This window comes from Poecilia reticulata, linkage group LG19 (assembly GCF_000633615.1).
Source record: "Poecilia reticulata strain Guanapo linkage group LG19, Guppy_female_1.0+MT, whole genome shotgun sequence".
Classification (NCBI taxonomy): Eukaryota; Metazoa; Chordata; class Actinopteri; order Cyprinodontiformes; family Poeciliidae; genus Poecilia; species Poecilia reticulata.
In genome coordinates this window covers 16,110,018-16,122,391 of record NC_024349.1, presented here as the reverse complement: position 1 = coordinate 16,122,391, position 12,374 = coordinate 16,110,018, and the positions used below count along the sequence as shown (strand labels likewise).

At 35.9% G+C, this 12,374-nt stretch overlaps 2 protein-coding genes across 2 annotated transcripts; one reads left to right on the top strand and one right to left on the bottom strand.

Annotated features, from left to right (window-relative positions):
* Positions 1-489: 489 nt before the first annotated feature.
* cntd1 (cyclin N-terminal domain containing 1) lies at positions 490-4,396 on the top strand. Its single transcript, XM_008437296.2, has 8 exons — positions 490-555; positions 770-917; positions 1,545-1,620; positions 1,698-1,869; positions 1,954-2,116; positions 3,145-3,289; positions 3,780-3,876; positions 4,008-4,396. Exons 1-8 carry the CDS (start codon positions 496-498, stop codon positions 4,113-4,115), a joined length of 969 nt encoding a protein of 322 aa, XP_008435518.1. The 5' UTR covers positions 490-495; the 3' UTR covers positions 4,116-4,396.
* Positions 4,397-4,413: 17 nt separating this feature from the next.
* Positions 4,414-8,641, bottom strand: LOC103481664 (E3 ubiquitin-protein ligase MARCH7-like). The gene is made up of 7 exons (XM_008437295.2): positions 8,539-8,641; positions 7,333-7,403; positions 6,938-7,074; positions 5,940-6,109; positions 5,777-5,859; positions 5,562-5,669; positions 4,414-4,570 (listed from the first exon to the last, which is right to left on the bottom strand). The coding sequence occupies exons 2-7, from the start codon at positions 7,366-7,368 to the stop codon at positions 4,475-4,477; spliced, it is 630 nt and encodes a 209-aa protein (XP_008435517.1). The 5' UTR covers positions 7,369-7,403; positions 8,539-8,641; the 3' UTR covers positions 4,414-4,474.
* Positions 8,642-12,374: the final 3,733 nt, after the last annotated feature.

Below are 12,374 nucleotides of genomic sequence, written 5' to 3'. Positions count from 1 at the left end.
TATATATATAATCACAAAACAAAACGGAAATAAAATGGAAACACGTTATAGGAAGCACATTTCCTATATGACATTTCCTATATGACATAAACAACAGTTTTGCTGGACTCATAGCAAACCAGGTATTTTGACTGTAAAGTTTGCTGACCCCTGCTCTAGACAAATTAAATGCCATTATTTTTGTTTAAGTGAAACCAAATATGCCTGTTTGTGTTGTAATTGTTGTTCACCGTGGATTACTGATTTACTTTAGAAATTTACTTTATAAATCCCCCACGGAGACTTTTCAGAATAAATGGGATTTTTGTCTTTAGACAACTGGCTGCTATAAATCATGTGCTTTACATTTCCACATATGAGCTTCACAGATTTTAATTGACTACCAAGCATTCGTAAGAAAGATTCATCAATATTTATTGAATGCAAACCTTTGTGTTTGTATTAAGTGGACACCGCGGTTTCCAATACTAGTCTACTTGTGTCGTATTTACGGACATGCTTGCCTTTCACAATATGGCGGATGCTTTGGCTTGTCCGGAGCGGAGTAAAAATCGGGTACGTTGGTTCCTACTAAAAATGGTCCTAGAAAGGAGCTTTGTTAACACTGCCATCTTGTGGTAGATATAATTCTCAGGCGAGGGGTAGTATTTGTATTTCGGAACAGAGTAAAATGTCAGTTCAGTTTGTAATGTAACACTTAGTAGGAGAACCGCACGTTAAACGTTAGGTTTGTCAAAGCAGCATGGCAAAAACGTTCCTTTGTTTTCAGCGCCATCGTGTCGTCGCACGTCTAAATTTTGGCGAAACTCCCTTCGACGTTCTCAATGATTTCCTCATTAATTTAAACAACATTAACAAGGACTATCTGGATGGCTTACCGAAATGGAGCGGAACCTTTAAACAGAAAAGACTCGTAGGTAGGTAAAAAATGTTTTATAAAATTAAACCATCTTTTTTTTTTTTACTTATCGTTGTTGACTAAAAAAGGACGGAAAAGGTTTTCTTAAATTTTATGTATTAAGTTTTGCTAAAAGAAAAAAAAAAGTAAATGGTACATTTAGAGTTACTCGTATACTCTAAATGTACCATTCTGTTGGATATACGTTAACAGCCGTTAATTTTGTTCAGTAAAACTATTTTTAAGCAATGTTCCCCATGTATAGTCGCGCATAATTTAAGGTTAGGAAAATATGCTTTCTAGATTTAGTTTTTTTTCCCTTTACCTTATATAAGAGTAATATTCTGTACTAATATTCACAGCTTCTGTCTGGTGAAGCAGACAGAAGCTTCACCAGTGTTAGATTTTTTTCTATAAAAAGCTAACTTCTATAAAACTTTAGAAAAAGAATGTATCTTGAGAATTGTTCTGCATGTTCCTGTAATGTTGAGTTATTATTTCTATAAAACACAATAATACTTTTCCTTCACAGATGTTTGCTCTACATAAAATTAACTTGTCAATGTAACACAGAATTATTGAAACAAAAAACACCTCAGTTTTCTCAAGTTATATACTTCCATCCTAAAGTCGTCCTGTTTCCTAGAATACATCTTCTTGATCACTCAACAACTGAAACTTGATCCATCAGTAGGATACCATGCAATCGAACTGCTGCAGAGGTAAGAAGATGGCAGACCTCTCGCTTTCCTTTTCACATGTTATCCATTATTAATGCAGTGTTTTTAATCTCTTCTAGGTTTATGGTAAAGCATGTTGCAGATACACTTGCCAAAATCCCTAATCAAAGTGTAGCCATTAACGAGTCAAAGAGATATGGGGATTTGATTTTTAACAATCTCAAGGATACGTTCCCTCTGATCCTCTTCTCTTGTGTACAACTTGCAAACAAACTGTTTTTGCATTGTCATGTAAGTGTTTTAGTGCAGTTGACTGATAACTGTCAGTATCTTGGAGTAAAAAAATAACTTGCCAAGACTTTTTCTTCATTGCAGATGATAGATACTTCCACTGCTGTACAGTTCCTGCATTCTTTCGGCCTCAGTGTTTCCAAACAGACCCTCCTGGAATCAGAGTTGATGGTCTTTAAAGGCGTTGAATACAGACTCAATGTCCTTAACTCTCTGACGTACGTGGAAGTCATTCTGGAGGTCCTTGGTAAGGAGTTTTGTTGATGATGACTAATTTACATTAGAAATGTACCGTTCCAGTTAAAGGCTTGCATACACTCAGTATAGGAATAAAAGTCATGTGAATTTTGATCATTTAATTTGTGCACTTGAAATGTTTTTTTTTTTAGGGTGGATTTATGCAACCAACAACTTTAATTGATTTTTAAACACAAGAATTCAGTAGATAAGTTTGAATTGATATTAGATTTTCAGATTTGCTCTAATCCAATAAATTATGTTATGTGTACTGGCTGCAATATATAAAGATATTCACTTAAATCGGTTTTAAATTAAACTGAAGGTTGTTAAAAAGCATTTTAGCATCCAAGGATGATTACGTTCTCATAAGTATGTGTGGCTGATTGTTGATTGTATTGTCAATTTGGCAGTATAAAAAAGATTATTTTGACAACATTGGTCATGGATCTGAACAACGGGAGAGCATGTTGCTGTTGGCCTGTACTGCTGCATTGCAGAAATGGAGGAGGACTACATTACATTTCTTCACCTTCATTTCAAATCAACAAATAGATCAGTGGTGTCATTATCCTTGAATAAAAATTTGTTTTGAAATAGATAAGTCAGGCTAACAGTAAACTTCTCAAATAATCCTGACTTCAACTATCTTAAAATACGTCTACTAAAACTTCCAAGATATTGTCTAATATTGAGATCAAATTATGTCACAACTTAAGGCACAGCTTGTTAAAGGATACAAAACCAGATATTATTAATGTTGCACATAGATATTTAAGTCTGCATATAAATTTGACTCTTTGCATTTCATAGAAAATGCAGAACGACCTCTGGCCTTTAAAAAAAAAAAAAAACAAATCTTTGTAGCTGTGTGTTTTTTACTTCTTCCAAATTAGAAAAAAGATACATCTGTAAATTCCCAAAATGGTGATTATGTTTTACAAGTAATTGTGTAAACCTCTGACTGCCACTGTAAGAAGTATGTGAATTAAAATACATGTAATGTATATTTTGAATTTGATCGGTTCACTTTTGCAGGGCACAATGAGCCGTCCGTGCCCGTAGAGCACCTTTATCGGCTCTGCCATTACGTCCTCCAGTTCGTCACCCTGGAGCAGACTGCAATCTATGACTCCCTGCTAAGAAGCGTCTGTCAGTGTGTCAGCCCGTCCATGGAACAGAGGTATTACATTTGTCTAGCCACTGATGATTTCCAACAGGTAAATTATGTAACAATATTCTCTAATTGATGTAGGTCTCTGTTGCTCCAATAGCATTTTCAAAAAAAAAAGTTGCTGCTCGGTCAGCAACATCTGTCCAGTGACTTGGACACTAAATGCTCTACTGGCCAGTAGATGGTGGTACCCTGCATAGCATCTGGTCATAGACACAGTAGATCCACCATTTTGTTGTTGAACAGAAGAATGTCAGCTGTTAGCACTTGCAGCAAACCCAGTTGGATTCAGATGTGTAACGATGGAGCCAAACATAAAAACACAGCAGTTTCCTATTTGTGTCTATAAATGCTGCCGCTTCTTTCTGTAGCTACACATCCATAAAGCTACAAATACATAAGGGGAAGACCATTAGTGGGAAAAGCGGCTGTGTGTTTGTTTTATAAGATGTCCCTGTCTTGCTATGTGATCTTAATTTTAAACATTTTTTAACACCAGGGAAAATTTTGTGACGGTGACTGAGGATCGCATGCTTCGTGGAGTTTGTGTCATTGCAGTGGCAACATACATTCTTTGTTTCAAAAGATGGAAACAGGTGAAAAACACATTTTCTATCTGTCGTATTATTAAACTAGCCTCATGCTTCTCTGTGTTATTCTTTCCATGATGCTTTTTTGTCAACGCAAAACAAACTGAGTGATTGCTCTTTCTGTACTTATGCCACAGGTGGTGGGTGAACTGAGCCACATCACAGGAATCGCCAGAAGAAACATCACTGAATTTGCTCTAGTGATAGTAGCGCACATTACTGGTACCAGTTCTTCAGCAGTGTAGACAAGGAAACTCACAGTGCTGATGTTGTTAGAAGCTCAACATATGTAGATGGAAAATGTCCAGCATGCATTTTAGGGGAACGATTTCTCCATCCCCCGAAAACAAATTACAGCTGTGTTCTAGGAATTTAATGTGTTTCGGGAAATGCTACTTTGAATTTTTGTAAACGTTATATTCATTTTGCTGATCAGAAAAAAAAAAATGGAAAAGATTTGTAAATTATTTTTGGACTCACTTTGTTGACATATTTCACAATAAATCTCATCCTGTTTCATCTGCCACGTTGATCAACTCAACCAGAATTGCTTTACAGTTTATTGTTTAGTTCCACAGAGATTAAGATGGACTTGGCTTCTTGATTAGGTATCAGGTGTGTGTGGACGAACATTTAGTATAACCTCCCATCCTACAGTTCTTACCGGGCTCCCTACTCTGTTGAAATAAGTTGTGTACATCTGTAAAAAACAAAAAGAGAGAATTTTATAAAAACTTTACAGATTCCACTGCAAGTCTCTGGAGGTTGGAAATACAGATGCATGACTGATAAGGTTATCATCGAGAGGTAATCCATTTTAGTCAGAATCAATTTTCCTTAAGTTCCAGTGTGAGGTTTTCACAATAAATAATCATTTGAATATCATTTCAAATGATTATTTGAAATGATATTTCAAATAATATCATTATTTGAAATATCCAAAGTCAATATCATCTCTAAAATTTCCAGCGGAACTTGACACCTGCCAATGTTATCATATTATTGCAAGATTTTGCAAAAATATCTGCACTAACGTAATAATTCATGAAAAATGACTCTAATCCAAATACTGTTGGGTTGAAATACATTGACAGCCTTTTGTGTATTGAAAACCATTTATTATTATCCATATTGTCTCTGCTACTTGTGCACCCTTTTTTCTCCAGACTTTTTCCTTTTGCTTAATTTTCTAATTGCATATGGCATTACATGAATACTTAGCTTCTCTAGCAATCAATTTCTGTGACCTACTTTACCTTTGAGCAGTTTTAAAAATGTTTGCTTGGAAGCTGTCAAGACAACTGTCTTCCCTATGATGGTATGCGATACCATTTTTGCATCAAAAAATATTTTGTTATCTTGCTTAGTGTTCTAAATTTCATAAGAAATTAAATGTGTTTTTTTTTTTTGCTAGCTTATAAGCCATAATACGGTAATTTAAATTAACTGAATCAATCACATATGTAGCTAATCTTGAATTGAATGACTAAAATAAATTTTTTCACTGATTTTCTGGTTTCTTGCTAACCTCACTTATTCAAACTAAACTGTTTAATTGGGGCATTCTGGTTCCAATAAACTGGAACTATGTTTTGTTGGTCTTCCAATCCTGAGATTTTGGCAAACCTGTATTTCACATTACAATAAGTTCATTGAGTAAATAAATGCAAGATTAGAGGACATTGCGTTACCATAGGTGATAACCAAAGCACTTTGTTCATAAACAACACAGTGCTCAGGAGTTCCAGTTCCGACATCAGATGTTCCACTTCGAATATGAGTTCTTCGAAGTTACTCAACTGAAAATGTTAGGACAGCATATTTTCAAGAAGTACTCCTCTTTATAGCTGATGTTTTTCTGTTCTACGTTTTACTTTGTTCATTAAGAGGTCCTGCAAGTGTTTACCTCTGACTGTTGCTGGTTGTTGTCCGCAGAGTAAAATGTTTTGGTGCAAATCTCACATCTTGTGGCAGCACCCAAGGTGGACCCTGTAAAAAGTGTTGGCAGGTTACCCAACAATATGATGGCAGACATTTTTATTTTAGTCATCTACTATTCCGCAGCTGACCTGACTGTAGTCGGGTCCTGATCCATGTTTTCAGGCAACTGCGGTGAATATATGTCAGACTTCCTGAACACAGGCAGGGCGACAGCAGGGGGTCGGCATCTGAACGGTCTCCGTAGCAGATGCGGCACTGGTTGTCCTCATTGTCATGTGATATATCATCTGGTGTATTGCTAAGACAAGGTGATCCAGTCAAGAGTGTGCAATATGACTAAGGGTTAGAGTCCCAGTTGATGGTGTTTCAGCTAAAGTCCTAAGGGCTAGAGTCCCAGTTAAACAGTGTTTTAGCTAAAGTTCTATAGGGTAAAAAAGGGTTGTGGGTTTTAATGTTTTTTTATCTTCTCTTATTTTATTTCTTTCTCTTTTTACTGTTTATTCAATGCTATATGACTCTGTGTTTTTGTTTTTAATGATGTAAAGCACTTTGAAATGCCTTGCTGCTGAAATGTGCTATACAAATAAAATTTGATTGATTGATTGATGACACCCAATCATTTCTGTACTTTGTAGAACTTCCTATGTGTTTTCATGAACTAACTAATCAATACAAGAAATTATAAATGTGGTGTTTTGCTGTGCAGGAGCTATAGTTTAAATAGACTAATAAATTAAAGAGTTGATCAGCTTTCATAACCAACAGCACAAGGCTAATAACAGAAGTAAATAAGTTGCTTCTAAGACGACATTTGCACCTTATAAGACACATTTACATATATTTCCCAAAATTCTATGTAAGACAATAGAAATCTTATTGAAAAACATTTGATATTTTAGGACAGTGTTATCAAAGTACATCTTTAATGTTATTAGACCAATTACATTCCTACTAAGGCTATTTTTCAGTTTTTTTCTTTTCTTTTTTTTTTTTTTTTTTTTAAGAAAATAGCATCTTAAGTTTACTCTAAAAGAATCCTATAGGGGATTGCAAGGAATCAATCATGCAATTGATTTCGGTTGCAAGAAATCAAAAAGTATTTTTATTTATTTATTTTTGTGATTACCTCTCTTTGTGATGGCAGGCAGCATCATTTTTTAAACTTTTTGGTAATCGAGCTGCTTCATCTGTAGCTGTGGTCCATTGACTCTGCTCATTCGCTGACTCAGGTAATGGACTGTCCTCACAGGCGTTGAAAGATAACTGAAAAAGGCCACCACAAAATGTCTTAGTTTATTAAAATGTCCTTAAAGTTTTGACAGTTCTTGACATGTTTACCCCTATCTCATAGTTTACATTATGTGGTCTCTATGGCTATGGCTAATTAGAAGCCGGGCTTTAAGTGAATAACTCTGCAGTGTTAACTTTCCACACTTCATATACTGTAAGTACAGTCACATTGTTAAATACAGCTCAGGTTTTTAACATTTTAGTCAAACGAGATCATAAATGTGTCATTACCCATTGACGGATACGTTTCCACAACTTGTTAAACATTTTTGAAGATCCTCTCCTTTGCCACTTAATTTAACCTGTAATACAAAAGGAGTTATAGTCTGTTTTTACATAATTATAACAGAGCAGATGGAGCTATAGTACCTTGTTTTATAAAAGTAAAAATCACAACTCTGAGCAAAACAAAAGTATTTTCAACAGAACTTTAATTAAACAGGGAGCGGGGTGAGGATTCCTGAAGTTGAATTTAATGTGAAATAGGTTGGAAACTTAACAACATTGTGATTGACCATGGTGACACACACGTAACATAACTTCAATGCTGTGGAAAATTCCTCCTTGTGATGACATGATTTTCGAAACGTGACCGTGTCCGATCAGCTTATGCGACAGAACCAGAAGAATTTGAATCGTCTGTCTCAAAAGGTCAGATTTGTCTAAGTTAGCTATTACAAGACTATAAGAACAAGTATTAAAACATATTACTAACAACTCAACTAAATGATCTTAAAGTTAGGGAAGAATTGCTCCACATTGCAATTGGAACATAGCTTGCTAATTTTGGATTTTTTTTTTTTTGAAAATAAACAACTCTTTGTTTACTTACTTTATTTGAAACAGCAAAACAACTGAATCTGGACTTCATTTAAATGCATGTTTTTTCTGAAAAGCTTAGACAGAAACGCCTGTGAAGATAATTCCTAAACAACACGCTGTAAATATTATTTACTCGGTATTGTTAGTAAATTTTTGTTCTGGTTATTTTTCAAGTTAAATACATTTTTACCACAAAAAAACAAACAAACAAAAAAAAAAACATGACTATCCAATCAACCGATCATTTTCCATTATGTAAACAACTGGTCTGGGATTGAAATGTTTACTATAGCTGGTCTTGCTATTCTACTTGAATGTCCATCTAATAATAATAATAATAATAATAATAATAATAATATAGAGATGCAAAATATGCCACCTTGTGGCTACATGGTTTAACAACCATCTCAGCTTACAGTCATTGAAATCATGAGACCTGACAAATTTAATCGAGAGGACCTTCGGTGAGTAAAAGGAGCATGGGTCTTCAGGGAAATAACAGAAATTATATCAATTCTCTACTTCATAAATCTTCAAAAGAAAATATTGACAGTTTTATGTACAAGAATTATGGACACAAACTGAGAATAAATACTTGCACAGAGTTTCACTTACTTTTCAAATGAACAGTTGTAGAGAGGTCAGCTTTCACAGGGAGTTGTGGAGTTTAACGCTTTAAATGATCTTGTGAGTGTTTTTGTTTTTCAAATGATGTGTTTCTATGGAGATTAGAAAAGAAGCCTGAAATGTTGCACAGTGACCCAAAATATCTCTTTTCGGATTAGAATACATTTTTCAATTGCTTTTGGAAATCAAGTCTCCAAAGTCTGGAGGAAGAAGGGAGAGACATGGAATCCAAGTTATGCGTGGAGCCATGTCATCTACCGATGATGGTGCTCTGTTTTTTCAAGTCCAATCTTAGCACAGCTATCTAAAGAGACATTATGTATCTGCTGACAAGTTGTATGGAGATGCTAGTTTAATTTTTAATTTAAGCTACTTCCTCCACATGGCCAATAGTACCAATACCTGCTTTAACGAGGAGGATGGTTTTGCTGTTCTTGATTGGGCTGCAGACTCGGTCTGACCTAAACCCCTAAGAATCGTTGTAGTATTGTCATAAGAATGACCCAAGCCAATTATGCTGACAGGCGCTATTAAAGCAACCTGGTCTTCTTTACCACCTCAGCTGGGCCACAGGCTGATCACTTCCATGCCATGCTGCATTTATGTCTATGCAGAAGTTGGTTAAATCACATGCTGATGCCGTGTTGTGGCTCATGGACATACTTTTCAGTAAACTGACATTCCTGTATTCTAACTTCTTTTTACCGCTTATTTGTCATATTTTCTGAGGAACTGAATATCTTGGTAATGTTCTCTGTGCTAACAAGATTGTACCCAAATCAATAATTTATTGCATAACTAAGCAGTTTAAGTAAAAGAAGAAGGTTGAACTGCTTTCACAGAGAATCCAGCTGTAAACACTTACTTACAGTTAGATGGAGACTTATGAGTTTTTGTCTGGTCACAAGAAGAGCAGCAAAGAAGCTATTTCTGTCTAACAAAAGAAAGATCAAAGACGCTCGTGTTTTCGAAGAAGTACCATGTTTGGCCTGTTGAGACTTGATAAAGCCCTTTTCAGACTGGCTGAGACATCTAGAAAAAAAAGACTGTCTGAAGAAGAAAACTTAAAGGTTATCATGAAATGTCTGACAATGAGGCATCCAGAGACCATTCATGTGTGGAGTTGCCTCCAATCAAAGAGTGATCTCACTCACAGTTTTGCCTAAAACAGAGCGACAGAGAATGGGATGAAAACACCCTTTAAGGAGCAAATTGGTATTGAACCTTGTCTGACCTAATGCTTTGTTTCAGCATGACCCTGTCATGAGGCAAAATATATCAAAACACTTCAGTTTTGCCTCAGGTACATTTGAACTCCCAATCCCGTTTAGAACCTGTTTATTTTTCTCCATTTACTTGAACGCTAAGGACCTTCGAAACATGCAAAACATTTTTTTAACCAAAACTTGCTATATTGCAGAAACAAAAAGAACTAACAACACTGAAAACCACATTTACACCCGTTTTAAAATGTTGCACCATAACTGCATTCATTTTAATCCTCTCTATTCTTGTCATTCCCAGTGACTAGCTTGACAGGTTGAACTCCTAATAAATGTTTAATCTGTTCATGTAGTCATTTGAATTTTCATTTCTAACTTTTAATGTTTAGATTCAGGTTCACAAACAGATTCAAGTTTTTTTCGAGTCCGAAAGAGCAATTATTGTTACAGTAAATAAAAAAAACAGACGTAAAAATTAAGAGACATACAGACAAGCTTTAAACATGAGGGACAATACAGTGTGCCAAAACAACATTGATAGCAGTCTATACAACACTGGATGTCATCATCAGTAAGCTATGTGGAATAAATAAAAACAAAAAACTGCCTGTCAACCCAACAATCAGATGCAATGACCTAATATGCAAACGGAGATCAAGATCAAAGTTTATCAAACTATGATAGTAGCACATATTAGATTTTATTGTGATTGATAAAGAAAATTTGAAATGGAAAGTAAAAGAATTATTTTGTACATTTCAAAGCGATTTTGTTCATGAACTCTTGTTATAGTTCAGCGTTGCTATGTTATAATAAAAGTATGTTTTAAGTGTATTCTTCAATAAAGTTGAATCTTGAAATTATGCTGCACACTGTGAATCTGCCTTTTTCGACGTTAAACAAAGCAATCCTTTGTCTTTTCTCCGTTACATCACCCAGCCATGTGCAACTGATCAAAGCAATAAAGACGCAGGCTGCAAGTTCTTTTTGCCTCATAGTGGCACCGCGTCTGGTGAGCCAAAGTAGCTGGAGCTCCAGTAGCTTAGCAGAAGATCCAGAGTCAGAAATGACTGAAACACCTCTCTGGCTCCCCGCGACTGTGATGGTCCTCTTTCAGGCGCCCCTCATTAATCTTTTCTCCTCCTGCAGTCTGTTAGAGGAGGAGTGGACTCCACACTCACCTTCAGTGTTTTCTTTCTTTATGTCCATGCGGCGGGGAAGATCTGGGAATCTGCAGAGGCTGAGAAATCTCTGCAGGGATTGAGTCAAAGCCAGGACAAGCATATGTGTTTCCAGAGGTGAGTGGAGGCTTAAACACTATCTGTGACCACTTCATCCCTCGCTAGAACTGTACACACACAAAAAAAGCACGATTTTTAGGCTCCTCGTTAAAAACAAAATACAAATGCTTGTCATCTGGACCTTGTTATGGCATGTATGCCTTCAATCTAACAAATGTAAAAGAGCATTTGTTTAAAAATTATTTTGTGCAATAGGAACACAGCATTGTATATTATTAGAAATGATAAATACTTTATGTCTGGTAATGCCTGTTTTCAACACTACTATCCTATAATACCATATTGGTTTATGGTTAAGTTTTGAGGGTGATTCATAATTACCAGGAATTAGCACTAATTTGATGGTAGCTAAATAAGTAATTAAAATTAAGCATCACGTTTTGGTCAATTCCCACAGCGTTTAGATGGTGCACTGCTCTCTTTGATTCGACAGTTCAGCCAACAGGCTGCTTTATAGTTTAATTATGATGCATTCAGCCTTCACAGCAACCCTTATTCTTATTCTGGCAAATAGGCTTGTAATTTCTTTTGACTTATTGGACAACGGGGCCAAGATAATCTCTGACACTCGCCGTCGTCTTCCCCATTTATCATTTCGAGAGTCAGATGCTGCGATCTGCAGGGAGACGAATTGAGTTTTGATTGACATGGACCTTGTTTCTCCGGAATAATTATGAATGATTGAGGTATTAGTGCCTGCTTTCATCATAAATAATTCATTAAGCCTGCCTTCATTCTGCCCACCACTTAATGCTTGTTCCTCTGCTGTGTCTGCACAAATTCATTGCTAGTAAATGTGATAAGTTTGGTAAAATATTATTGGAGTTCTAAACGTAGATTCATAAATAAATGATCTGGCAGTCAGCTACACTGACGTTGAACACAGTGGACCAACACCAGCAGAAGGCATCACTCTGAAATCATCCCAGACAGTGGAAACATCACTGTAGAGTCTAGACTAGCAACTTGGATTCGGTTCCTTCACAGACTCCCTCTAGACTCAGGAACTTCGATTTTTCAAATGAGATGTAAAACTACTTCATGGGGCAGCAGTCACTTTTCCCTTTAGCTCATGTAAGACACTACTGGTTCTTGTACCACTGACTCCAGCCAGTGGTACACTTCCCTTGTGTGCTTATGGACGGCATTTGAAGACATAAACGACATTGATTCTTTTTATTTTATAAGTCATTGAATGGAGGCAGATTTAATTACCAACCTGTTTAGAATAAGAACCGCACAGAATACTGTGTGCCTCAAAATAAAAACAAAAGGGATCTTGTTTATTTCACTGTTCTGT